General features: G+C 44.9%; 1 protein-coding gene and 2 long non-coding RNA genes across 4 annotated transcripts in view; 1 reads left to right on the top strand and 2 right to left on the bottom strand.

The window, feature by feature from the left end:
* The window catches only part of LOC114156039 (nuclear factor of activated T-cells, cytoplasmic 1-like), a 28,952-nt gene extending 2,392 nt beyond the window's left edge, over positions 1–26,560 (top strand). The window contains exons 4-10 of one of the 2 annotated variants that reach the window (XM_028036231.1): positions 3,356–3,558; positions 4,246–4,418; positions 5,397–5,537; positions 17,309–17,364; positions 22,489–22,621; positions 23,687–24,106; positions 25,099–26,560. In XM_028036231.1, coding sequence (XP_027892032.1) covers positions 3,356–3,558; positions 4,246–4,418; positions 5,397–5,537; positions 17,309–17,364; positions 22,489–22,621; positions 23,687–24,106; positions 25,099–25,154 — 1,182 coding nt within the window. In that variant the 3' untranslated portion in view covers positions 25,155–26,560. The remainder of the gene's footprint in view (positions 1–3,355; positions 3,559–4,245; positions 4,419–5,396; positions 5,538–17,308; positions 17,365–22,488; positions 22,622–23,686; positions 24,107–25,098) is intronic. The other variant, XM_028036232.1, reaches the window with a different exon arrangement.
* LOC114156082 (uncharacterized) lies at positions 17,828–21,778 on the bottom strand. The gene is made up of 2 exons (XR_003597903.1): positions 21,555–21,778; positions 17,828–18,946 (listed from the first exon to the last, which is right to left on the bottom strand). It is a non-coding gene; the product is annotated as an uncharacterized LOC114156082 (long non-coding RNA).
* LOC114156075 (uncharacterized) lies at positions 22,902–23,680 on the bottom strand. The gene is made up of 2 exons (XR_003597896.1): positions 23,164–23,680; positions 22,902–23,090 (listed from the first exon to the last, which is right to left on the bottom strand). It is a non-coding gene; the product is annotated as an uncharacterized LOC114156075 (long non-coding RNA).
* Positions 26,561–26,820: the final 260 nt, after the last annotated feature.

Below are 26,820 nucleotides of genomic sequence, written 5' to 3'. Positions count from 1 at the left end.
AAATGTGGCGGGCCGCAGGAGCTGAGTCATGGTCCGGCTATAAACCCGTCTCCTCGGTTCTGGGGAAAGTGAAGCAGTGGACTCTGAAAACGGCTTGAGACATTCCAAGCAGCTTCACAGGCAGACGCTAATTAAACAGCTACAAGAAAATAGAGCTTCAGAAATGAGCCTTATGAATACTGCTGAAATATATAAATACTAATGAAAAACTCTGAATGCTGCTGAAATATTTCTTGAGGTACAGAACTAGAAAACTCAAGAAAACTGTTTGAAACACCTGAAATTTGATGAACAGAAAGTAGAAAAATGATTGTTTGAAGTCTGTTTGCAACAACAACAACATGGAGCCAACATGGAGTCACGGTAACCCAGGGTTACCGTCCAGGTGAAGTTACGCAGCCTTTGGAGCTGCTGCAGTAAAAACTTCCTGGTTTGAATCCTGCTGCAGTCCAGACCCAAGCAGAACATCTGACCACTTTACCTCAGTCTGGATGGGAGCAGGCTGCCTGTGTGTGAATGCATCATTCATTCATTCATTCATTCATTCATTCATTCACGGACAGACGGAAGCCAGATCTCACACAAACGGAGCTCAGACCTCCAGAACAGGAAACTCTGAGTCCACACGGGTCGTAACAGGACGGTTCTGTTCTAGAGCCTCTCAGTCCAGAAGTTTTTCTGCAGCGGCTGAAACATCTGGAAATGAAGACATTTCCCAGCAAGCGGCCGACGCTCGGCTCGTGTTCCTGAGAAGGTGCTAACGATTTAATGACGGGCTCCTAGCAGCCCCCCTGCCCCCCTCCACCACACAGACCACCCTTTGTTTAGGCCACTTCCCGCCCGGCTGACATCATGGCGTCCTGCGGAGGAGGCGGCAGCTAACCGCAGCGCTGACTCAGCCCTGCTCCTGTGGTGGGCTCGGGGGGCCACAGCCCCGGGCTGCTGGGCTGACCGCAGCTGCTCTCGTCTCTGAAGCTTTAGTTCTGTTTCACGTGGGGTTATGCAGAGGACTGAGGAGGAGTCACTATCCTACTGCAGAATATGGAGGAATGAAACGTCCAACATCCACTGAAATACCCTGCAGACATGATATATTTCTCTGGAACAGCGCCTCCTGGTGGCAGCGTGAGGGAACTGCTCCTTTGGTTCTGATTGGTTCTGTTTCACACTAAATTTCATCATTTTCTGGTTGAATCGTTGCAGTTTGGACAATATTCCCTCGGGTTCTGCTGATGCATAACCATGGCAACAAGGTATTGCTTTTCTAACTGGGAGCAGCCGATTAGCAACTCAAAGCCCAGATACCGCCTGAACTTTGACCCCTAACCCCAGAGGAGTTGAAAGGAGGCGCTTTGGGTGCCGAGAGAGGAGGAAGTTCCAACCGTCTCTTCCGTCCATCTTGATCTCTGGGTCAGATCTTTGACTCCAACGTGTTTCTGACAGAGCAGCAAAGGCAAACGAGGTGGATCAGCAGAGCTGCTAACAGCTGCTGCAGTCATCCAGGACGTGTCGCTATCATCTCTGCTAGCATGTTAGCATATCAGCACAGTGTCTTCAGTCAGAGGCCTGTCCGGATACGTTGCAACATTTACTGCCCTTCATTACAAACGTTTGCAGAATTGCGTTAATATTTTGCTGATGTTGAAAAAACAATTTCACAATCAAGCTGTTTCCATTACATAAGAAATCAAATTAAAATTTCATGTGAATAAGTTTGTTGATGCAATAAGTCATTAAAAACAAGCCGTGCCGTCATCCTCCTGCCACTTCCTGTCGTCTTCTTCTTGTTTTCCACCAGCAGTAAAATCAGTCACTAATTTCAATAAATAGCCTAACCTCAGCACCAAAACCTATTAAAACATGTTAACCCAGTTTCTTTACAAATATGTGCGTCTCCAATCCATTAAGCAGATTTATTTTCATCCATTTTGGGCAATTAAACGGCCAATGGGAATGCAGCTAATGAGCGCTAGCAGAGAGGTCCAACATTTCATGTCCCTTTGGTAAAAATGAAGGATTTATGAATTGAATAAAAGGTTAAATCAAATAAACTGAGACGTCCTTTAGAATAATAAATGTTGATAATGCTAATGCTAGCATTTTACCTCCTGTAGCCTGTAAAACTAGCCGCTGGTTCCAAACCGTTCCTCTTGCTCCGACTGGACCTACTCTGGACTCCTGGAGCCTCACTACTGGCTCCAGGGGCCCGCAGTGAGGCTCCAGGGGCCAGTTTTTCTTCTGGAGGTGATCATTTAAAGAAAATAAAATTGCACCAAACAATCTTCGGAGCTGCAGCAGCCTCTTTATTAAACAGATGAAACAGATCAGATGGGAAGAAAAACCTCAGATTCAGGTTCTGGTTCAGGTTGCAGCTCAGACAGAAGGAGTCTGTGAATAAACCTCAGTTGCTGGTTGTTGCTAAAGAGTTAAAGCTCCATGACCAGCAGAGTCTGACTGCTGGACACAAGAACGTCTTTGCTTCAGGGCTAGCAGCTAAAACAAGCCGCTGGCTTTGCTTCGTCCACAGGACCCTGACACTTCACTTCCTGTGAACTCTGTTGAGGTTTTAAATGTTACCCAGTGCTAACGTTTGCTTGTCAGTTTTGCAAAGCGCCAGTTCAGCGCCAAGAAAGTTGCCTGCGGGGGCGTGCCGTGGCGGCGTAGCGGTCAGCGCAACCCACATTTGGAGGCCTCAAGTCCTCGACGCGGCCGTCGTGGGTTCGACTCCCGGACCCGGCGACGTTTACCGCATGTCTTCCCTCCTCTCCCTCCACCTTTCCTGTCAGCCTACTTCGTAAAAAAGGGACTCTAGAGCCCACAAAAAAGACGCCCTGGAGGGGTAAAAAAAAAAAAAAAGAAAGAAAGTTGCCTGCGCTGCAAACAACTATCATCCCCTAAAGAGAGAAGAGCCAATCAGAGCAATGCAGCTGTTTATATAAGTTCAACGTTTGAATATTGACCAACACAGACTGAACGTCTTCCGCCACCATTGCTAAAACTACAGGCAGACTACAGAAAATACACGGCATCATTCATAACTTCTTCTGTTCGCCGATTGGCCCAGTGGAAAATCTACTGGAGGGAATCCACTTCAATGGGAAAAATTCCAGACAGAGGACTGAAGAGAGATGAGAATCGTGCGTAATAGCTCAGGAAGGCAACGGCTACGCTAGTACAGGCAATCACCTGGAGACCAAATGGCATCATGAAGGAACACAGCAACAGTTCAGGGAGGTTCTGTTTCTGTTCAAAGCAGCATTCGGTTCAACCACAACAACCCAGCTTTCAACATTTGTTAGAGACGTGGAGACAGGAAGTCCTGGTTCCTAACCCCCACTCTTCTCTGTCCTTTCAGCTCCACGGCTACATGGAGAGCGAACCTCTGACCCTACAGCTCTTCATCGGCACGGCTGACGACCGGCTGCTGAGGCCCCACGCCTTCTACCAGGTCCACCGCATCACGGGAAAGACGGTGTCCACGCCGAGCCACGAGGTACTGCACAACAACACCAAGGTGCTGGAGATCCCGCTGCTGCTGGAGAACGACATGCGCGCCATGTGAGTAGAAACAGGAAGTAGAATTAAAAACCAGCAGCTAACAAGCTAAAGCTGCCTCAGGATGAGGAGGGATTATGATGATGATGATGATGAGTGGGCTGATGAAGAGCATGGGTAGGATAAGAGGGGAGATGAGGAGGATCCGGTCCGGTCTGGTCCTTTCTGGGTTTAACACCAATGTCTCCAGACCTCGCTGCATGGTTTCTGTTTGAGCCGTTGGTGTTTCGTAAAGTGATCCAGGTCAGAATTCCGATGGATCCGGATCATTGCCAACTGGTTTGAATATGAAATCTGTTGGGAAAGTCCGGCCTAACCCTTAACCGTAACCGTAACCCGTAACCCGTAACCCGGCCTTCAGACCGTCGATCTGTGTCTGCAGGACTCGGCTCTCGGCTTCCACACCTGATTGCTTCACCAGAGCTGCAGACAAGAATGTAGGGAGTGTTGAAATGTGTGCAAAAGTTGACATGAAGTAGCCTTTAAGGAATGCACCATGGAGCGGTTCCACAGCCGAAAAGCCAGAGACGGTTTGGAGCGACTCGCAGAACGAAAGCAGTTTGATGGGAGCAGCAGTCAGACGGGGGGAAATTCCAGGAAAAACATTTCCAACCCCAAGCAGATCCAGAAAGGAAGATCTGTTGGTGCTGATGTGCGATCTCACGCCTCACTGAGTTTCTCTCCCGACAGAATCGACTGCGCGGGAATCCTGAAGCTCCGTAACTCCGACATCGAGCTGAGGAAGGGCGAGACGGACATCGGCCGGAAGAACACGCGCGTTCGGATGGTGTTCCGGGTTCACATCACCCAGCCGGGCGGCAGGACCGTCTCTCTGCAGGTCGCATCCAACTCCATCGAGTGCTGTGAGTCACCATAGTTCTGTCCTCTGCAGCCAAACCAGTCCAGTCTGGTTTAACATAGTCCAAACCGGTCTAGACCAGCCTAATCTAGTCTAATCTGGTCCAATCTGGTCCAAACCGGTCCAGTTCAGTCCAAACCGGTCTAGACCAGCCTAATCTAGTCTAATCTGGTCCAATCTGGTCCAAACCGGTCCAGTCCTGGTTGAAACTCCTGAAGAACTCTCTGAACCTCTAGACTCAGATGATCCTTAAACATGAAAATGTGTGAAATGAGGAAATGGATCAGCCAAAGTAACACGCCCTTCCTGACACAGCGGGACACTGTGAATCCCAACACTTCCACACTATTCAGAACAGGAAGTTTATCATAGGTGATACACGATGCTCTGCGGTTTCCTGTCTAGACTCACGTCAGACAGGAAACAGGCAGGCAGCAGCTTGAACTGTTTTAGCGGTTAGCTAAAGCGGGCGAGGTTTCCCTCTCAGTCAGATTTTAGATTTTAGATTGTTGGTTCCAGAAAATCAGTGATGTGTTGGTAGAAGAACATGTTGAGCTGACTGAGGTTCTTCTGGACCCTTAAGAGTAAAACTCAGTGAACTTTTCCTGGACTCCAGCTGACCTTCAGCACTGGGAGTTGACCTCTGTGATGTCAGCGGTGAAACGAGCCGCTGTTCGTTCCTCAGTTCCGCTCTGAGCCGCAGAAGAACCCACAGGTTTCCAAACATGGAGAACTTCATCATAAGCAGAAGGGTTGAAGGAAACCCCCTGAACCTTAAACCAACATCTGGAGACTGGACTTTGACTGGGCGCCTTGGTGGGACCCAGTAAAGGTCCAGAGGGCTTTCCAGCAGAAACCAGTGAGGCAAAGTTAGCAGCACATGTAGAGCAGAGCCTGCAGCCGCACAGCGCTCTGGATGCTCAGGCCCGCATGGGGAGTGGGTGTGGATGAGCCGTGACCGGGTTCCCGTCTCCTCCCGCAGCCCAGAGGTCGGCGCAGGAGCTGCCGCTGGTGGACAAGCAGAGCCTGGAGACGAGCCCGGCCCCCGGGGGGGGCACCATGGTGCTGGACGGACTCAACTTCCAGCACGACTCCAAGGTGCTGTTTGTGGAAAAGGCTCAAGGTAAGAGGAAGAGCTGCAGCTCTGTGTGTGTGTGTGTCTCCCTTTGCTTTTGGAGAAACCCCAGGAATCCCCCCCCACCCCTGCAAAATATGGTCTCTCTGCCAGAGCGCCACATGTGGAGCAAATTACTGCGGCGTATTTTTAACCCAGCAGAAGTTTCCATTGCCTGTTGAGAAGAGGAATGATCATAACAGAGTGTGTATGTGTATGTGTGTGTGATGTGGATGCAGACCCTGCTGCTCAGTTTCGGCTCCCAGATGTTCAGCTGAGGTTTATAAACAGTAATTAGTCTGATTAGCTTCAGCGGCGCTTCACGAGGAGTTGGGTGGAGCTACAGTTGGGTGGAGGAAGTTTTGGGTGGAGGCAGAGCATCGTAGAGATCGGATTCTTAGTCACCATGGCAACGGAGAAACCGGCTTATTGTTTGCTTTGTGAGGACGGGAATTGAAAACTTCCGGCTGTGGAGCCATCAGAGGGAATGGAGAGACGCTGACCTCTTGACCTCCTTCATATCCTTCTCCATTTATCACTGAGACCTTCACAGCAAAAATATGTGAAAAGAAGAGAGGCAATTTCAGAGCAGAAAACAGGATGAAGGATAATATTTTAGCAAAATAAAGACAAAAGCTTATGATAATTAACTTTAAGATTCAAGTAAAAAACATTAAATCATGGAAAGAAATTCAGCTGCTGGATGGGAGACAGATCTGGAAGATTCAAATATAAAGACGCCTCATAAATATACGTGATTTTATTAACAGGAAAGAATTCAGTTTTACAGTTAAATACTTCAATCTACAAACTTGCTCATCTGGTAATACACGACTAAAACCACAGAGAAAAAGATAAAATGATGAAGAAACTAAAACTAATGAAGGTAAAAACTGTAAAAATATCAAATGTTTTGCTGTTTAGAGACACTGTCAATATTATCAATAGATTCTGAGTCAGCTGAAATAGTTTTGTTTTAGTTAGCCTGTAGCCACATTTAGCTTAGCTGCCATTAGCTAGCTAGCAGGATGTTTTGGGACATTTTGAAAACTATGTAACTCAGTGGCATGAAAACGATATGAAATGCCAAGAGATAAGCTCAACCTTACAGAAGTGTTGGTGATGACAACACTCCCCTGAATGAGGTTTTAACTGACCAAACTCGATAGCTGGCTTTAGCTGCAGCCTGCTCCTCTCAGGACTGTTCTAATGTTTAATACAAAGACGTCTTAAAACCGAAGCACCTAAATTTATCATGCTAAGCTATTATTGCCACCCAGCCACCACATACTGTGAATAAAGCTGCGATGGACGAGAAGAGCTTAGGCATTCTGCGCTCTACATCTGAGTCAGGAGCTGTTAGCTGCTCGGCTAGCAGCTAACAGTGGTCCGTGTCAGGCTGGCGTTAACTAGCATTGCTAGCAGCTAGCAGTGGTCCGTGTCAGGCTGGCGTTAACTAGCATTGCTAGCACCTAGCAGTGGTCCGTGTCAGGCTGGCGTTAGCTAGCTGTGCTAGCAGCTAGCAGTGGACCCTTTCAGGTTGACGGACAGCAGTAGCTGCTTCTCTGCAGTCATAGCTGGTGTCTCGTTAACACAGCCGGAAGCTGCAGAGCTGCAGTCTGAACCCGGCGAAGAACAAACCATCTTTGATCAGGAGGAAGAAGATGAAGGAAGGAGCCGGTTCTGACAGGGACCGGATCAAAACTTCAGCTCTGCTCTGAGTTCAACATTCTTCCATCAGCTGCTGCCTGAATATGACTGTCTTTAGGACCTGGAGCAGCTGCTGCCGGGCGTTCCCTGTTTGTTTTCATGAGGGTTTCCCTCCTTCTGGCACCAGCTCTGGAATCCTGGGTAATCCTGGCATGGAAACACCCCATACACCACACACACACACACACACACACTCTCTCTCTCTCTCTCTCCCATCCCGCGCATGGAGCCCGCCCCCCAAACCCCTGCGTTGCGTCGGTTCCGATGGATGTCGGATCGTTTCCAGATTGGATCCGTTTCTGCTCTCAGATGAGATTCTGGAGGAAACACCCTGGTTTTCCTTCAGATAACTTTTCACAAGTAGGATGGACAAATTACCGTTTATATTTTATGATTAGTTAATATTACTATACTGTGTTTATGTCCACCGGCTGATATTAGCTCGGGTAAAACCGGGTTCAGCCCCACTAGGAAGGCTCACCCAGATTTAGTCAATCTTAAAGTTAAGTGGTAATTAGTCCCTAACATTAATTTAGATGATCTGACACAAGAGTGCTACATTAGAAATAAAACAATATTATTATAAATATATTATTATTGTAATATAATGTTATATTCACATGACTATTATTCATGGGCGTAGGTTTGGGTATGGACGGTCGTGACATGTCACAACCAATATTCAAGGGATATAAAATAGTCCCGACCAATTTTTGCCATATTAATAAAAAATAAAAAAAACATATGTATTTTTTAACAAAAACAAAATAAATAAACGAAAATCTACATTGATTAGTTTAGTAAGTTGTAAGGTCCCACCAAAACTTAGACCAAACCTACGCCCTTGCTATTATTTATATTATATTATTTCACTCTGTACAAAGTAAGATAGCTCCCAAATCTCCCGTTTTTGTTCTGAATGTTTCTTAAAGACTCGATATGATGAAGAAATGAGAAACGGGTTCACTGCACAGGATGAATCTGCTGAACCACTCTGAAGGTAGAATATATATAACCTAATATATATTATTCAGTAATAATCGTTATTTAGTCACATCTGATATATTTCAATGATTCTTGAGAAGTGGGACAAAATGGGTTTAAATTCCCCCCCATTTTAATTTTAATTATTCCTCAAGCTTATGTACACAAATATGACGAATAATGTTTTGGAAATATAAAGATGATAAGGTGCAGGCTCCCAGTTGCAACATTTTTAATGGACCTGACCCAGAACTTTGTCAACACCATTTGACAAAAATAAATATAACATTATGTTTTAATGACCCTATTAGTGATATTTTTACTCAGTTTTACAGACAAATGCTTCTCAAGAAACAAAAGAAATAAAACAAAAAACAACATAAAGTCCATCTGACGGAGTTAACACAGAACTGAAGGTTTTGACAAACTAGTGCTTAAAAAGAAAAACTTGATACATGTGAAGTAGACTTAGACTGACTTTATTGTCATTTTGCATGCACAGGGTGAATACAGAACCAAATTTCGTTGCATACGGCTCAGGACAATGTTTTGAGCTTCCAATGTTGTGAGGTTACTCCAGAGTAAAATAAAATACAGTATAAAATATGAATATAGATATAAATATAGAATATAAAGTGCAGGACTGACAGTAAAATAGAAGTTATTTAGCTCTGTACATGTGCAAGGTATGAAGTGGAGACCAGTTTTTGAGTGCAGTCCAGTTAAGAGTTCAGCAGTCTGATGGCAAGTGGGAAAAAGCTGTTTCAGAACCTGGTGGACCTGCACCGGATGCTGCAGAACCTCTTTCCAGAGGGCAGCAGGGAGAACAGTCCATGGTGGGGGTGTGAGGGGTCACTGACGATGTTTCGGCCTCGGGACACGCAGCGCTGGGATGAAATGTCCTGAATGGAGGGAAGGGGGGCCCCGATGATCCTCTCTGCTGTCCGCACCACTCTCCTCACGTTCTTCCAGTCGGAGGCGCTGCAGCCTCCACACCACACAGAGAGGCAGCTGGTCAGAATGCTCTCTATGGTGCTTCTGTAGAACGTCCTGAGGATGGGCGGGGGCAGGTGTGCTCTTCTCATCCTCCGCAGGAAATACAAACGTTTCTGTGCCCTCTTGGCCAGAGACGTGGTGTTCACAGTCCAGGTGAGGTCTGGGAACACCAGTCCTGGGAACACCAAAAGAAAATGTGGAAAACACATATAAATCTGAAACATGTTAAAACATGAACATAAAACCGTCCCCAAAATGGAACTAATCATACAAACATACATTGTTGTCATCACTGCCAACATTATATGAGTATTTACATTGAGAATAATGTTGTTTACATCACAGAATTAAGACTATGAACTTATACGTTTGTCACTGTTTCATAAACAAAATAACCAAATTTCTTGTTGAAGAAAAACCATTTTCTAGCCTTTATAAAGCACCCCCAGGAATTTGGTGCTGCTGACCACCTCCACAGCCGAGCTGTTGATGAGCAGCGGAGCGTGGCTGGGCCGGTTCTTCCTGAAGTCGACGATCATCTCCTTCGTCTTGTCAACGTTCAGGATCAGGCTGTTGTCTCTGCACCAGTCCACCAGCTGCTCCACCTCCTCTCTGTAGTCCAGGTCGTTGTCGTCTCTGATGAGGCCCACCACCGTTGTGTCGTCCGCGAACTTCACGATGTGGTTGGTGGCGAACCTGGGGACGCAGTCGTGTGTCATCAGAGTGAACAGCAGAGGGCTCAGGACGCAGCCCTGAGGGGAGCCTGTGCTGAGGGTGATGACATCGGAGGTGTGTTGTCCGATCCGGACTGACTGAGGTCTGTCGGTGAGGAAGTCTAGCAGCCAGTTGCACAGGGGGGTGCTGAAGCCCAGGTGTCCCAGTTTTCCTGCCAGATGCTGTGGGATAATTGTGTTGAACGCTGAGCTGAAGTCCAGGAACAACATCCGCACATGAGTGTTCTTCTCCTCCAGGTGAGCCAGGCTCAGGTGTAGGGCGGAGGAGATAACGTCCTCAGTGGAGCGTTTTCGGCGGTAGGCAAACTGGAACGGGTCGAATGTGGAGGGGAGTCTGGAGACGATGTGTTCTTTTACCAGTCTTTCAAAGCACTTCATCATGATGGGAGTCAGTGCCACAGGCCGGTAATCGTTGAAAGAGGTGACTTGAGGTTTCTTTGGCACCGGAATGATGGAGGCAGTTTTGAGACAGGCTGGCACTGTGGCTTGGTCCAGTGAGGTGTTAAAAATGTCTGTTAGGACACCAGCCAGCTGACCTGCGCATTCCCTGAACACCCGCCCAGGTATGTTGTCGGGGCCTGGGGCCTTCCGTGGGTTGACTCTTTTCAGGGTCTTCAACACATCGGCTGTGTCCAGGCAGAGTGCCTCCTCTTCCTAGTGGGAAACAGTTTTCTTTGCCGGAGTACTGTTCAGTGCCTCGAACCTCCCAAAGAAGTTATTGAGTCCATTTAGAAAGTCAGCATCAACTTCACCCACTGGGGGGGAGGATGGATTGTAGTCTGTGATCGCCTTTATGCCTTGCCACATACTTCTGGTGTTGCTGGTGTCGTGGAAGAACTCCTGTATTTTCCGACTGTGGGTTCGCTTTGCTAACCTGATAGCACGGTTCAAGTTGGCTCTCGCTGTCCTCAGTGCCTCCTTGTCGCCAGACTTGAAGGCTGAGTTCAGTGCTTTTAGCATTTCACGTACCTCCTTAGTCATCCAGGGTTTTTGGTTGGCCCGGGTGATAATGTTCTTAGTGATGCTGACGTCCTCTGTGCACTTGTTGATGTAGGCTGACACCGTCATGGTGTACTCATCGATGTTGATCTGGTCATTGTAAGTGGCTGCTGCCTTGAACATCTCCCAGTCAGAGCACTCAAAACAGTCCTGAAGTGCCTCCATGGCCCCCTCAGTCCACACTCTCACCTGCTTCACTGTAGGTTTTGTTTTGATCAGCAGGGGCTTGTATGCAGGAATTAGCATAACAGATAGGTGGTCTGAAGAACCGAGGTGGGGGCGGGGGGCTGCTCTGAATGCTTCTTTGATGTTGGTGTAGGCCAAGTCTAGAGTATTCATTCCCCTGGTTGGAAAATCCACATATCCTAAAGTCCGCCTCCTGGTCTGCTGGTGTGTTACATCACTAAGGTCCTCCTAGTGGTCAGACGATGAGCTAAAGTTAAATTTCGTTTCTACAGAAAGTGTCCGTATGAAACAAAAGGCTTCTGTGTAGAATCTTTGTGTCCGTAGTTGAGTGTGCGTGCATGTGTGGTGCGTGTCTGGAGTAAACGTCTCAACATTACTAAAACTATATTGAAGTAGTGCTACTCGTAATTAGAGTATCACATCTGGGTACTACACCCAGCTATAATGGCGGCTGTTAGTTTATAAAATATATTAGACTTTCCAGAAATTTAACATTGGTGTACAAAACATATTTAAAAAGATTAACCTTTAAAAATAAAAGATGTAAAAAATATTTTATATTTTTCAAGTGTAGTTTTACATACCGATATGTTGAACCATAGCAGTTTGTGCTAAATGGTTCTGTAGCTTGTATGAGCAAAGGGACCAGCAATATTTATGTTCATGTTGCAAATAGATACGTGGGTCTGTATAATGAAAATAAAAAACAAAGTTTGAGCATAAAATACATTTCTCAATTATACATGTTATCTACTTTTCTATTTTTATCTAATGGTGCCCTGCGGGATAATAATTAGCTATGCTACATGCTAAAACTAGCCTTCCCCTGTATGAATTACGAAGTTCACTAGTTTACAGCTGTTAATTGTATTTTCAACCTAATCTAGAAAAGCGTATTGATTTACTATGTGAAAGAATTTTAAGTAGGTAAAAATACCTTTTGTTGACTTTGTGAGTTTTGCATCGTTGATCGTGAGCCGAACACCAGTGGAAGAACCTCAAACTTCTTTCTTTCTTCTTCCTTTCCTCTTAACTCCGCGTCTTAAGGTATTTATACTAGTGATTATGAAAATAGCGCCCCCTTCATTTCCGGAATGCAATAGTCCCATTTCCAAATAAGGTATGGGACTGACGGAAAGGTCCGTCCCCGCCCCTTTCTGTTTGCTGCAGCGAGGTCCTTCTCTCTCGGTTCGACTCCCGGACCCGGCGACATTTGCCGCATGTCTTCCCTCCTCTCCTTCCCCGTTTCCTGTCAGCCTACTTTCGTAAAAGGGACACTAGAGCCACAAAAAGACCCTGGAGGGGTAAAAAAAACCTGAAAAAATATTTAAAAAGAGAAAGGAAGACGTCATGGGGTCCTCAGGAGTTCTGATGCCCCCAATAATGCCTGATTTTTTTTACATTCTTTTTCTGACGGTGTTGACAAAAACCCTGGGACAAATTTCAATGAAGTTGGAAAATATATAAAAATGATTTTTAATTCAATTTATTGATACTTTTATCATTATTTATTTGAATACTTATACTTAATTGTTTTAATATATGATCTTAGTATTCTTTTAATTATTTTAAACTATTATAATGTATTGAGTTTTGCTCCAGGACAAGGGATTTTACAGACACCATCCACCTACTGCAATGTTTAAAATAAAAAATATTCAGCAAACACCAGGAAAACATACATTGTTATGCTCACATGGCCCAGTTTCCAGGTTAGTTTAGTCAGATATTTGAAAAAAAATGATATTTTGTGTATATTTTATTCAAATTTTGTGCTTTATCCATAGGACCTGTTTGACCCTCTTGTCATGAATCACTGATTTGTATTTTGTGTTTGTATATTTATATAAATATGTATTAATATTACTAAAAAATTTATGAGTGGCTGTGTGCTTTGTAAATTACTCATCATATATCATATCAGAATATTATATTCCTATTCTGTTTTCCCCACTAAGAATGTTTAAATATGCTGAACCATGTGTCAATACAATTCAAAAATACTTGAATAAATAAATATCCTTGTACATGTCGCTATAATAACTGTTTGAATGAGTTTTCCAGTAAAAAAGGGTTCAAATCTGTTTAGCGAGTTATTATTGATTAAATGCGCTGATACTTCATTGCGCTTCATAACGCTGAGTGGAGCAGTCGCCCTCTCCAAGATGGCGGCTGGACGTCTTGTCAGATAGACAGAGCGGCCCATGAGTCCTTTAATGATCTGCTGCGTTCCTCCATCTTGGAGAACTTTGTCTCGGCCGTCTTGTCCTCCAACCCGGTGCAGCTCTAACCGCAGTCCGGCAGCCATCTTGGTTCTAGAGAGTAGAGACTTTCAGGGTCACGACTTTGACCTTTGACCTGCTAATTGAGTCCTAGACAGTCTGAGATGGACTTCTGGGTTTTTTGGTAATTTATCTGACTTTCATGCTCTGACCTATGACCTCAGGTTGAATGTGCTGGGAAGACTGGCAGCTGATGAGATGTTTTCGTCTCTGAAGAATGATGGAGGTCAGAGGTCAAATACTCCTGCTTCATATCATGATGAGGAAGAACTTAAAGGTCACTCTCTGCAGGAGAAGCTGCTCTGGACAAGAGGACTCATTGCAGAACCAACCAGAACCTGCCTGAGGGTCAACATGCTGGTTCTGTGTATTGTTGCCATGGCGACCCTGTTCCGGCGGCTCTCAGCAGTCGGCGGCACCGCTACCTGCTGAACCCGGTCCGGCCAGTGGAGGACAAGCAGCTCTTTGAGTCGCAGCTCATGTGTTTATATTTACCATCTGCTGCAGGCTGGGCGGTCCTGGGAAGTTCTGGACGCATGCCGCTCACAGCTCCACCCAGCTGCAGCACAAAGAGCCGCTTGAGTCCAGTTCTACACAAAACATGACAAATGACTGAGGCGCGTTGTCTGATCCCTCGCGCCGAGAGCCTCACAGGAAGGATTGGAGTAGGCCGCGGAGGCCGGGAGGCGGCCTGGGCGCAGCGGGAGCGGCAGAGGAAACTGGTTTACAAGCTGGCTGGACTGGGAGCGGTTATCTGGCTCCGCCGTTAAACTGGGGGAACTGGAGGCAGTCCAGCACAGCGGACTGGGAACCACAGCTGAAGGTTGTTCCCTGGATCAGAGCCGATGAACCAGGGATCCAGAGCCGGAAAATTCCGGAACATTCTGGAAAATTCTGCGGTTATTAAACAGCTGAGCTGCAGAAACGGCCGGAAACAGGCGGCAAAAAGAAACAGAAAAAAAGAAACAGGCAGTAATATATGTAGAAAACTGGGTAAAGTTCAATCTGCTCCAGGAGAAATGGAGAACAGCGGCTTTCTGTCCTGGTCTCTGGGCCGCATCAACTTGCCGACTGTTTCAGCTCCTGGTTTTACCAGTTGAAACAGTTGGTAACAGGGCCGTGCAGAGACCTTTGGAGGGTCAGGGGCTCAAAGTTAAAAAGGGCCACATTGAACAAAAACTCTGTACAACATCATAGCAACAACCCATAATAATCAAGAATTTAACTGGATCCTACTGGATCGTCGCCATCATGCAGGAAATGCAAAGCAAATCTAGTCTCTATTTTCCCCAACAGGTAAAAAGTTTCTGTTTCTGCTGCTGAGCTGATCTGAGACTGTAGCTGTTAAACAGACCAGAGGAGAGAAGGTCAAAGGTCATGAAGTTATGAAATAAGCTAATTTGCTGCCATTTTACTAATGAAGCCCTAATAATATCTATTTAACCTCTAGAACAACCTGGCTGCAGACTGATTTATAGATCAGAAACTCAAAGGGGTTAAAACTATATAATAGTTTGATGTTAAACCTCTAGATCTAGAATTATAAGACTGGGATATCAAGGCAAAGAAAACTCAGTAGCTGCTGGTAGGGGCCATTCAGGGGCCTCCAGACACTCAGGGGCCTCCAGACATTCAGGGGCCTCCAGACACTCAGGGGCCCCCAGACACTCAGGGGCCTCCAGACACTCAGGGGCCTCCAGACACTCAGGGGCCTCCAGACACTCAGGGGCCTCCAGACACTCAGGGGCCCCTAGAAATGGTCTAATTGTACCACAGACCATAGATCTAATCCTGTAGCATCATTTATAGAGAATAACAATGTTATTACATTTTATTTAATGCATCAGCTGAGAAAAATAAATAGTACATTTAGGATTTAACTAGGACGTTTACTTTGTAAAAGTTTAAAGAATCATCTTGATAGTTTGATTGTTGTGTTACCATGGCTACAATATGTTGTAATCGTTGTGTTTGAATTGGGTTTGTTCACAAATACATCACAGCCAATAACCAATAATCAGTGATTGATTTTAAACCTGGTCTCCCTCACAGATTCACCTGATCGACATTTAAACATGTTAGTGATGCTGAGGTTCTTAGTAGGACGGGGGGTTCTGGCTAAGGCCCCATATTACCTTGGGCCGGCCCTGGAGGAACAGCTGCTGTCATGCACATCTCTGGAATCTACCTGGAATCCACCTGGAATCCACCTGGAATCCACCTGGAATCCCCCGGTGGCCCCTGTCAGTCCCCTGATGCTTTGGAGACATTTTGGTTCATTTCATTGTGGCATGTTTGGCTTTTTGCTGCGGTTCTGATTATTGCTACAATATTTTCTCTGATGTTTATTTCATGAACTCTAATTGGGCCGAATCTTCCTTTAACACTTGAGGTTCTGCAGTAACTTCTGTTTACAGCCCAGAACCTCCAGCGGCTTTAACCCGCCTGGTAGAAACGGTAAGGAGAAGCAGAGCGAGCAGAGAGCAGGTGGTACCGGGTGGTACTGGTTGGTACCAGGTGGTACCAGGTGGTACCGGGTAGTACCAGGTGGTACCGGGTGGTACCAGATCGTATCGGGTGGTACCAGATGGTATCGGGTGGTACCGGGTGGTACCGGATGGTATCGGGTGGTACCAGATGGTATCGGGTGGTACCGGGTGGTACCAGATCGTATCGGGTGGTACCAGATGGTACCGGGGCTTTGAGCTGCGTCGTGACTCGCGGTGTCAGTCGGTACCGTGTCTTATATCAGGATGTCTGATATAAAGACAGATATTCTTTCTATCTGTCGGTGGTTCCGACCCAGACTGCCTGTAGTGAACCGAACCGGGCTTTTAGCAGAATGATGAAGTTAAAGTCAGAAGTTTCTCTGCAGCATTTCTGAGTTTAGGGGTGAGGCGGGTTTTGTCCCACTATTCTGAGGACAATTACAAAAATATAAATAAACAGTTTTTGTAATGTCAACATCAGACCTACGTTTTTATTCACAAACCAGTTAATAAAAATATTCTTACCCATAATTTGATGGTTAGAGGCACAGATCCTCCTCCTCCTCACCATGGACCCAGAGACTGAACAACATGGAGGCTCTGAGAGTCATTAGACTGAGGGCAGCCAGTTTATTTTGCTGAATTATATTTAGCTAAACATTATTGCTGAGGGGCACAAGCAGGCCTTCTGACAGACAAATTAATAAAATAAAAAACTGAAAAAAAAAATTATTTTGGAAAAAAAACAACTCAAAAACAGCACTGGCGGCATCAAGGATAAAAGGGGCAGAGGGTCAAGCCTCCTTCGTCCCCCCTCTGCACGTGCCTGGTCGGTAAGCCCGGTCCGAAACAAAAAGTGAAGCTCCGAGGGTTTGATTAGGAACGGCTGGCCGAAATTAGCGTTCATAAATCGGAACATCCAACTTGAAAACAACTTCGCTGCGGTAGTTTTAACATTTTAACGGCACAAAAGGAGACTAACAAGGAGCCCACTTTGGTTTGTTTTGGAGCAAGATGGGGGGACGGTGAACTCTGGATGACCTAAAAAGATGTTTAATATCTCAGAAACCAGAGCTGCAAAAACGAAGCAACAACCGCTCAGACTATTTGCTGGATTTTTTGTGGGTGGAGTCTCAGCTTCTCTCAGCTCACCGGCTGACCGAGCGTCCAATAAATTGGGTTCAGAAAAGTTTTACTGACGCCTGATTGGCCAGTCGCCTCGGATCACCTCCAATAAAACGCAGCAGGGAGACCCGGTCGCTGATTCCTGTGAGAATAGACGGCGAGTCGGGTTCCGGTCGGGTCCGTCAACGGGCCAGGCAGCTGTCGGGGTTCTGACCGCGGCGCCGGGCCCGCCTGTGATGTCACGGTTTTCTGATCCGCCATGTTGTCTCCTGCAGACGGCCACCATGTCTGGGAGAGCGAGGCCGCGGTGGAGAGAGACGCGCTGAGGCCGGTAAGAACTTTTCATCTCATCTGTAAAATAAACCAAACTAAAGATTCTTCACGCCAACCCACCGAGTCACTTCCTGTTGGACACAAATCTGCGACTTTCCGTCACATATTCAGTTGTGTTGTTTCAGTTAGCAGCTCTGCATTCAGAAACAGGCCCGTTTATCAGCAGCTCGCCGCTTTTACACGCAAAAGAAAACAGAAAACCTGAAGATCTGAGGAACAGGAAGAGAAATGTTCTGAAGTTCCACTTGATCGGTTCAGCTCTAACAGCACTCACTGTTTCTGCTCTTCAGTTTCCTGAGAAGAACCTGGCTGCAGCAAACAGGAAGGGCGGGACGGACCGCTGTCAGTCTCAGACCTTATATGGAAATGGGGCCATTGCACTCCGGAAGTGAAGGGGGCGCTATTTCCTATATTGTCCGCGGCCTCCTGTTTTTATTTTCTTTTGAAATCTGTGATATATCTTCATCTTTAGGAAGGATTTTCACTCTCAGCATGTTTTTGAACTTCTCTCTCTTATTTACTTCAGTGCAGCTCACAGTTCTTAACAGATTCTGTAGCTTTCTGTGAACTTCTACATCTGCTCCTTAATAGGATATTTTCGGGTCTGATACTGCCTCTAGTGGCGTGGGGTGGTAACACAACTAATGTAATTACATTATTAAATCAGAATACCACAAAGTCTTTATTATTTATTATTACTGGAACCGTAAAAGATAAATTTCCTCACTAAAGAACATACCTTTTCATTTTCTTAAGGAAGTAGAGCTAATTAAATGACATAAACAAAACCTGAAAGTGATTCCAGTTTCACTCGATGGCCAACCTGTTGAAACTGTGGTCAATTTTAAATTCCTTGTCATTCCTGGACAGTCAGCTCAATTTTGCTGAAAACACTGGCTATATCTTTAAGAACTATTCTCAGAGACTTTATCTTTTTAGACCCAGAGATCTTTGGGTTACCCAACCAGAGGTTGTGTACAACCAGTTAGTTAGAGGTTGTTGAGTTAAAATGTTAAAACTTAACATTCTAACTTGAGTTTTAACTCAACTCAAGTTTTAACTGTTGACTGTTTTAACTTTTCATCTTTTCAGCTGGTTTGGTCACATGAGCTGCAGAACAACAGACAATATTTTAAGAATATTTTCAGTGGCGGGTAAAATAGCAGGTAAATAATGGTGAAACCAAAAACGACTCTGTCTCAACTGTTTGCTGAAAGAACATGAAAGATGGCAAGAAATATTTTAGCAGAGCGTCCATCTTGTTTTTTGTCAGTTTGACCCTCTGAGCTCATGAAGGCCTTACTGTTTTCCTCTGGTAACTAAGAACATCGATTAGAAGTCATTTATTGACAGTGCAATAATTATTCTAAACCAAACTAAATGATAACATTTACCTGTAGCCTGCTAAGTGTTTCACTTGACGCACAAATTATTGATATTGTGATTCTATGAAAGAGTTTTATTTTATCATTTTAGAGTTGAAGAAATATTTCCACCTTGGAAGACTAAATAGTTTAACCAGATTTTTTCCTAAATATAAAACTCTACCAACAAAACGTCTCAGAATAATATACATGGCACTTGTTGTTGCGCAACACCCCCCCCCTCCTTTCTGTCTCTACTCTCTCACTCTCGTACTTCCTCTTCTGAGAGGGGAGATGTGCTACCAGCTCTCCGTCTAACGGGTCCGTTGAGTTTCCTAAATCTGCTGGGATTTACCCTGTCCAGAACTGAAGTAAACTCTGTTTAAGCTGGTTTCGAGAAACGATTCGCCTGGTTATCTGACGGCCTACATCCAGGTGTCCCACCCTTCTTCCCCCTGTGAATTAGCCAGACTGAGCAGCCTACAGCCAACTAGTTTCACAGAGCACACCTGTTAACGGTCGCTCGTTCTCTATTTTACAACTTGCATTTGTTATTGAACCAGGTAGGTTTTAGTGACTCGGTCGAGTCCCAAGGATGAGGTTTTAAATATGGGCTACCAGCAACCTAAAAACATTTTCCACTTTTTCCTCTCCAGAATCAAACATCACAGCTATTTTACAACCATCAAAGAACTTTAAGGTGACTCATTAACTGAATGTCCACAACATCTTTTAGATTTTCTTTATGCTAAATATTTTATTAGTAAGGCATTTTTGCAAGGGTCAGTACAGCTTAATTCAGTAGCAGAAATAATCAAATAAGTAAAATCAATCATCTAGTCTATCTTTCCCTACTGCTGACACTGAGAACTAAAAAAGGGAACCTTTGAGAGAGACGGACGGAGTTTGGCGTTTCGAACCCCAGACCTGGCTTGATGATGAAGAAGGTGTGGCAGCAGGAGGAAGATGTTGATCGGCGAAGGCCAGGATCTCCGCAGGTCCGATGAGCTTCTTCTCCGCATGGATGCTGAGGTCACACAGGACTTGGTGCTGGCAGGAAAAAAGGCACCAGTTCTTCTTCCTTGTCTTTGTCTTCATCTTTGTCTTTGGGGTCTGAACCCAGCCGATGAGAGAAGTGCGATTCGAAGCCACATGTTGCAGGGCTGACGGGTTGGTCTCCATGAGCAGGACAGTCTTCGGCTCTGTGGCCCCGGCTCTTCTTCAGCTGCAGAGTTCTTTGTCCATCTGGATCTTGGCTCGAAGCTGCCCGGAGGATCCAAGGTGCGGTCCTCTGCTGTTCCTCAATCTGCTTCTCCGTGTTGACTCGTCTCCAGCGCCGCGGACTAAGAACAGTTGCTTCCTCATTTCAGCCCTCTTTTATACATTTCTCCACCATATGTGTGTATGGACAGCTTGGTCTACGTGACTTTCTGAACATCTGCTGATTCTTGTGGAAAGCCCCATCCTTCCTCAGCTTGCGACATATCCTGTCAGCAGGACCTCACTCATCATGCTGACTCTAACGTTATAACTTCCTCTCTTTTCTATAACTCACTATATTATTTGTTACAAATCATTAACCACTGTATTAAAATCATTTTGAATCAATTTTAATTCATCTCAGCTTTGATATTCATTAAAATTAATCACATCTTTCACTTACTATAAATCATCAAACATAATCATTACAGTGTTGTTACCATTACAGATCATTATTCAGAAATACATTTCAGAAAGTTATTTAGTGATTACTTATACACATATTACCAATCGTATTCATACATATTCAACTTAATTATTATTTTAATCAAACCACAAGGTTGCTTTATTTCTCTCAGGCCTTTATGCACCTTTTCTCTGAAACGTTTACGTTGTTCAATCTGTTTCTAAATAAGGTGCTGATCATCTCTGCTCTCCTGTTAGTTCCCCTTTTTCCCTTAACCTTTGACCTTTCACCTACCATCTACCTCCAACATATCAGTGATGTTTAATTGCAGTTACACCTTTTTACACCATTTCAAGTTCAATGTCAAAATCACATTTATATCACATTTATTTTCTTTAGCTTCTCTGATCTATCATTCATTTATAATTTTATAACCATAACTTATTAATTATTCTTATTATAATCTTAATGTGAGTTATTACAGATGTTTTTCTGAAAAGAAACCAAGAATAATCCATGATTCTAATTATTTAATACCAAAGTTACATTTGCTTGTTTCTCTTGTAGGTGTTCTCACAAATATAAGTGTAAGTATTATTACAATTAAACCAATATTAATATAAGTATTTTACTTTGAATCTTATCAAATTAGTCAAAATTTTTAGATTTCATTTTTTAAAACTTTCATGCTTTAAAATAGTCTCAGCTATTTTTATAAATCTGCAGGCTGGAAACTTCCTCTTTTTCCAGGAAACCTGCTTTTCCTGTTTCATGAATCTCTCTGACTGACTATGATTTTTTATGATTAGATAGAGAAAAGTAGAATTAAAGCAAAGTTTGCATGAGACAAAAACAACACACACAACTAGATTTATTTTATTGACACTTAAGTCTACTGTTGGGCCTTGATGTCACTTGAGTGATTCATCCATCCATCCATCCATTTTCTGTTCACCCTTTGTCCCTAATGGGGTCGGGAGGGTTGCTGGTGCCCATCTCCAGCTACGTTCCGGGCGAGAGGCGGGGTACACCCTGGACAGGTCGCCAGTCTGTCGCAGGGCATGAGTGATTCATTTTAAAGATAACTTTATTTATTATTACTGTTAAACTAAAATCTCCAGCATGGGGAAGTGGGATGAGCTCGGATTTTCTTGACACACCGTAAAAATAAAAATGTGAATTATTGCTTGTATCTGTTTAACAATCCTGGTTGTAACAAACTGGGTTGATATGCTTCTGTGAACCTAATTAATTTGTTTATTGACTTTTGCTCAATTAAATTTCTTATGTATACATAAGAAACGGAAAATATAGGAAATAGCGCCCCCTTCACTTCCGGAGTGCAATGGTCCCATTTCCATATAAGGTCTGAGACTGACAGCGGTCCGTCCCGCCCTTCCTGTTTGCTGCAGAGAGGTGGACTTGAGTTTTCTGGAAGTTTGTTCCAGATTTGTGGTGCATAGAAGCTGAATGCTGTTTCTCCATGTTTGGTTCTGGATGCAGAGCAGAACCAGAACCAGAACCTGAGAAATTTGACATTAGTCCCAATGTTCTGTAGCTGGTAGAAGGCTCTGGAGGTTCAGGTCAAAGGTCAGATGGTTTCTGGCTGGAATTACTGTGTGTTGATTCTAGATCTACAACTCTAGATTGTTCCTCATTAATAACTTCATAAAGTTTTGTCTCATTCACACTTTGATCTGTTCTTAGCATCTGTTCAGTGATTGGATGGGGTCAAAGGTCACCTGGTGACATCGTAATCCAGGACAAATAAAGTTAACATTGTTAGCAGCTAGCATTAGCTGTTAACAATGTTAACTGCTAATTTGGTCCAGATTGTATGGTTTAGTGAATCAGCGGGTTTTCATGCGTTTGTTTGGATTCTTAATAAATAAATAAAACATTATTATTAAAGGCAGGTCAGAGGTCAGCTGGCCGGTTTCCAGGCTGCTGGACTGGTCCCAGTTTGACCAGCGAATAGCGACTCTGTCTAATTGGCCCAGTTCCACTAATCGGAGCGATGAAACGTTTTCCTTGGCTGTTGATTCAGGAAGTCGAGTTTTCTGACAGGAACAGGAAATGCTTTGTGCTGCAGAACTCGCTACTGGTTGAAATCCCGCCGTACCGGACGCAGCGCCTCGCCGCCCCCGTTCACGTCAACTTCTACGTCAGCAACGGCAAGAGGAAGCGGAGTCAGCTGCAGCGCTTCTCCTACGTTCCCACCGACGGTGAGCTGCCCAGGAAAACTGGGATCAGATCTGGACGTGTGAATTTATTGTTTTCTATTATCTTCCCACTGCTGGGGCAGGAAGCCCACAGCATGATGCTTCCACAACCTGGCTTTGGGTCCTCCTCTGGTCTCGGCTTCTTTGAAATAGGTTTAAACTGGTTCTGCGGCTGAGACTGATGGCACAGAACTGGTTATTGCGCCCCCCACAGGCAGAATCCTGAACATTTCCTCTTTAATTTTCATTTTCCTGTGACATTAAATAAATCGCAGCAGACAAATTCATGTTTTTGTTCCAGGTTTTAGTTTTCTTCCTTTCAGCCATAATCGTTTCCATGACGATGCCGCAGGCGGCCATGATGGAAACGAGCGTTGGTTATTCTGTCATTCCTCTCGGCTCCTTCTGGTTTCTTGATCGTCCGTCTCAGACTAATTGGAAACATTTCTTCCCCCGCGCCGCGGCGGTCAGCCTGGGAGGAACAAAGCAACACTTTTATTCATCCATTGTAAAACAGAAATCATAAAATGTGTTCTTTTCCGTACCTGTAGCTTCGTGCAGCGGGTTGGGAGCGGCCCGCTTCCCGCCCGGCTAAAAATAAACCCTGAGCCGCCGCGGATCGCCCCGCAGTCTTGGAGAGAAATGCAGTGGGCGGTTCAAAGCTGCAGCAGCTCCCTGCTGTGAAAGCGGAGCATTGTCCAGAGGAACGGCAGCAACTGGAGGAAACGCAGAAATGAGCAGAAGCTGCAGCTCTTCAGGAAGCAAGTGGAGAAGTTTCTCTGTGCGGCTGCAGGTCTTAAAACACCAAAGCAGATTTATTTTGAGACGTAAAGAAATAATTTTCACTTCTGCTTCCGTTTGCCGACTGTTTCCTCCAGCGGCTCGCTCTCTTCCTGCTCACTTCCTGTTCACTTCCTGTTCACTTCCTGCTCACAGTCCCGGGTCAGAGCTGCCTCTGCGGTTCCTGTCACAAAGCGTTTCCAGATTTTCCTTGGTTTGAGGCATTCCGCCTCAAACCAAGACCAGAGCGTCTCGGTTCTGATCCAGTTCTTCTTCTTCTCCTTTCAGTTCCGACAATAAAGACGGAGCCGCATGACGACTACGGCGCCGCCCTGCTGTGCAGCCAGCATGCGCCGCTGCACCCGAAGGCATATTACGGCGCCCAGGTCGCCCCCCCGGTGACCTCCAACCCCAGGCCGTGCGTTGTGGGCGGGGCTTACGGCCGCTCGCCCTCCTCCAGCCCCAAACTGCCGGATCTGTCTCCGTTCTCCAGGCCGCCGCCCGCCCACGCCTCCATCATCCAGGAAGCCCCCCGCCGCCTCCCCTCGCCCGCAGACTCTCCAACCTCGACCTCGACCCCGTTGCCCCAGACCCCGGCCCGGCCCGCTGGCCCCCCGCAGGCCCCTGAACCTGCAGGGCGGGTCCGGGAGGGGGGCGTCAGCATCAAGGAAGAGCCGCAGGAGCTGGACCAGATGTACCTGGATGACGGTGAGAGGAAGCTTGTGTTCTCAAGGGTCAGAGGTCAAAGGTTCTGATTCAGGAAATCAAGCAAGAGTTTCATCAAACATTAAAATCTGTTTCTGGATTTAAAACGTTTCTTGAATCCAGACGATCATAATCCTATTGTTATTGTTTCTGCTGCCGTCGGGTAAAATGGAGCTGCAGAAAGGAAAAGCTCGACCGTTGACCGAGCTGCGGGTCAACCATCAGAACCGGCTGCTAGAACCCGATGGAGCAGAATCTCTGGAGAACCTTCATCATACTGAGGAGGAGGAGGAGCAGGACGGACCGCCTGCAGCCCTCTGACCCACTGACCCAGGAGTTGCAGCTGCTTCCTGTTGCCTCCCGTCAGACCGATGACCTCAGCGTGGCGGCGACGGAGGAGAAGAAGAAACGCCAAGCGGCTGCCATCAGAGGAGCGAGCGGCGGCCCGTCTCAGTCCAGATCGTCAGTCCGACCTCCGGAGGACGAAGCTGCAAAACGTGTTTTAGATCCTGATGCGAAACAGAAATAATAATATTATTAATAATAATAATTTAAAGTTAAAATCTCCAGATTATCTAAAGTCGATGCGACCCAAACGAGCCGCTGGTCCGGTTTTGGATCCTTAACGAGATAAACGAGCTGATTGGTCCTCGGCCAATCAGCTTCATGTTCATGAACATGAATATACTTTATTAATCCCAGAGGAGTTCTGCAGGTTCTGGTCCGACCCGAAGGGTCTGATCCACCCAGCAACAAACTTCAGAAAATGTTTTCTCAGCTGAACATTGGGAGTAAAACGTACATAATAAAATTATTAAATAGTCACATGAAAAACAAACTTTATTAAAAATGTTCTTAATGAGATTTTTTTTTTAAGTTTTAAATTTTGAATAGAATTTTGCAAAGATGAAATAGTTCTTCAATGTTTGTGAGAAAATGAGTCTTTAGTTTTGGTTGAACCTGAAGGTTTAACTGCGTCTCTGTTCTGCTTCCAGTCAACGAGGTCATCAGGAACGACCTGAGCAGCGACCCCGCCCACAGCCGCGCCTAAGCCCCGCCCACAGCCGCGCCCATCCTGACATGATGCTCCCCCTGCAGCCTGCAGGAGGAAATGCGACCAGATCGACTGTGACGGTTCTCCAGGGTCCAAATGTGCCTTCAGGTTCAGATCTTCCATGTTTTCCGGTTGGTTTTTCCCAAATCCACTCCGTGAGCGACCGGTCCTCACAGCGGAGGATTCTTTCTGAAGCGGTTTTCGCTGCAGCGCTCTGAAAAGTGCCTTTAAACTGGAAACCAGGAGAAACAAACTGAACAGTTCCTGTTTGGATCACAGGAACCTCAGTTCTTCTGAACATCAGTTCACTTAGAGCTTCTTTGGTTCCTGCTGCCGCCATGTTTGTTTCGTCTGCTGGGAACAAAAAAGGGGAAAAAAAGTTTCCCTTCAGCACCAAAACACGTCCAATCAGGGCTCAGTGTCCACCATGAAACCTGCATGGTCCGTCCAGCACAAACTGGCCTCCTTTGCACATGTTGGCGTCGCCCTCTGCTGGCTGGGAGGCAGAATGCAGCTGCAGAGGAAACTAAATAATAAAACTTAACTGATTTAAAACTTCACTAAATTTTGCAACAAATCCAGAAATTCAAACATAAATATGTTTTGTAAACACAATAATTCTCATTCAAATTTTTGAAAAACTAAACAATTCTCTTATAATTAGCTGCTTGGATCAAATTAAAATAATTAATTTGAACTGAATTCAAAATAAAACGGATGGATTTCATGTTTGCTTCTTTATTTATTTAAAATTGTTTGCAGATTAAAATAATTTATCTGTAATGAAACTAATCAAGCAATAATTGACTCTTCAGGAAACTTGGAGTTTGTTTCTATAACAAGATGATCATTTTAAGTGGACTGTTGTTTTTTAGATCTTAATTAATTAGATTTCCTGATCAATTTATCAGGAAATTGTTTGAATATTTTGATCTGAAGGTTTCTGCAGTTTCTTGTCCTTCAGTCTGTTTTTATACCAACCTGCATTTTTATACTTTTCACATCATTTCAAAACTTCAAAGCTGCAAAGTTTTAGAATCTTTGAACTTTATTTTTGTTTCTTTTCTCTGAATTTGTGAGTTTCTGAGATGAATCTGGTTTTAATGATTGAATCTGTTTGCACTGAAGCAGTTAGTGACATGATCTTTACCAGCCACCGTACTGCGCTTTGCTTTTTCTCCTGTAAATATTCTAACAGGAAGAGGAAGTGATGTCACATGTGGATTTCAAACTGATTCTTGAAAACTTGACCTGCTGCTTTTCTAAAAGCTGATGTGGAGATTTTACGACGCAAACGGCAGTTTAAATACTTCATGTTTATCATCCTGTATTTATGAGTCTTATTCTGTTTAATGTCGCTGGTCAGGATGTTTCAATAAAAACTAATTCATGTTTCATCTGAACTTTTCCTCCGTTTATCGGCTCTTTGAGTCGATTCTTTACTTGGATTCGTTTTCCTCCTCATCAGCCTGAAGCTGCATATTTGTTTGCTGCCAGTTGGATGCAAAGCTCAGCTGATTTATTGGGAATTATTTTCATACTTTCAACAAATAAACAAATGTTTAAAAGAAAAATGATAAATTTCTGGAAGCTTCAAGAATCTTCAGGAAATATAAAATCTGCTTTCTGATGCAGATCAATATCAGAACAATAAAACAAAATG

The sequence above is a fragment of the Xiphophorus couchianus genome, chromosome 13 (genome assembly GCF_001444195.1).
Source record: "Xiphophorus couchianus chromosome 13, X_couchianus-1.0, whole genome shotgun sequence".
Lineage (NCBI taxonomy): Eukaryota > Metazoa > Chordata > Actinopteri > Cyprinodontiformes > Poeciliidae > Xiphophorus > Xiphophorus couchianus.
The sequence above is the reverse complement of the archived record's forward strand: the minus strand, read 5'-3'. Positions and strand labels throughout refer to the sequence as shown.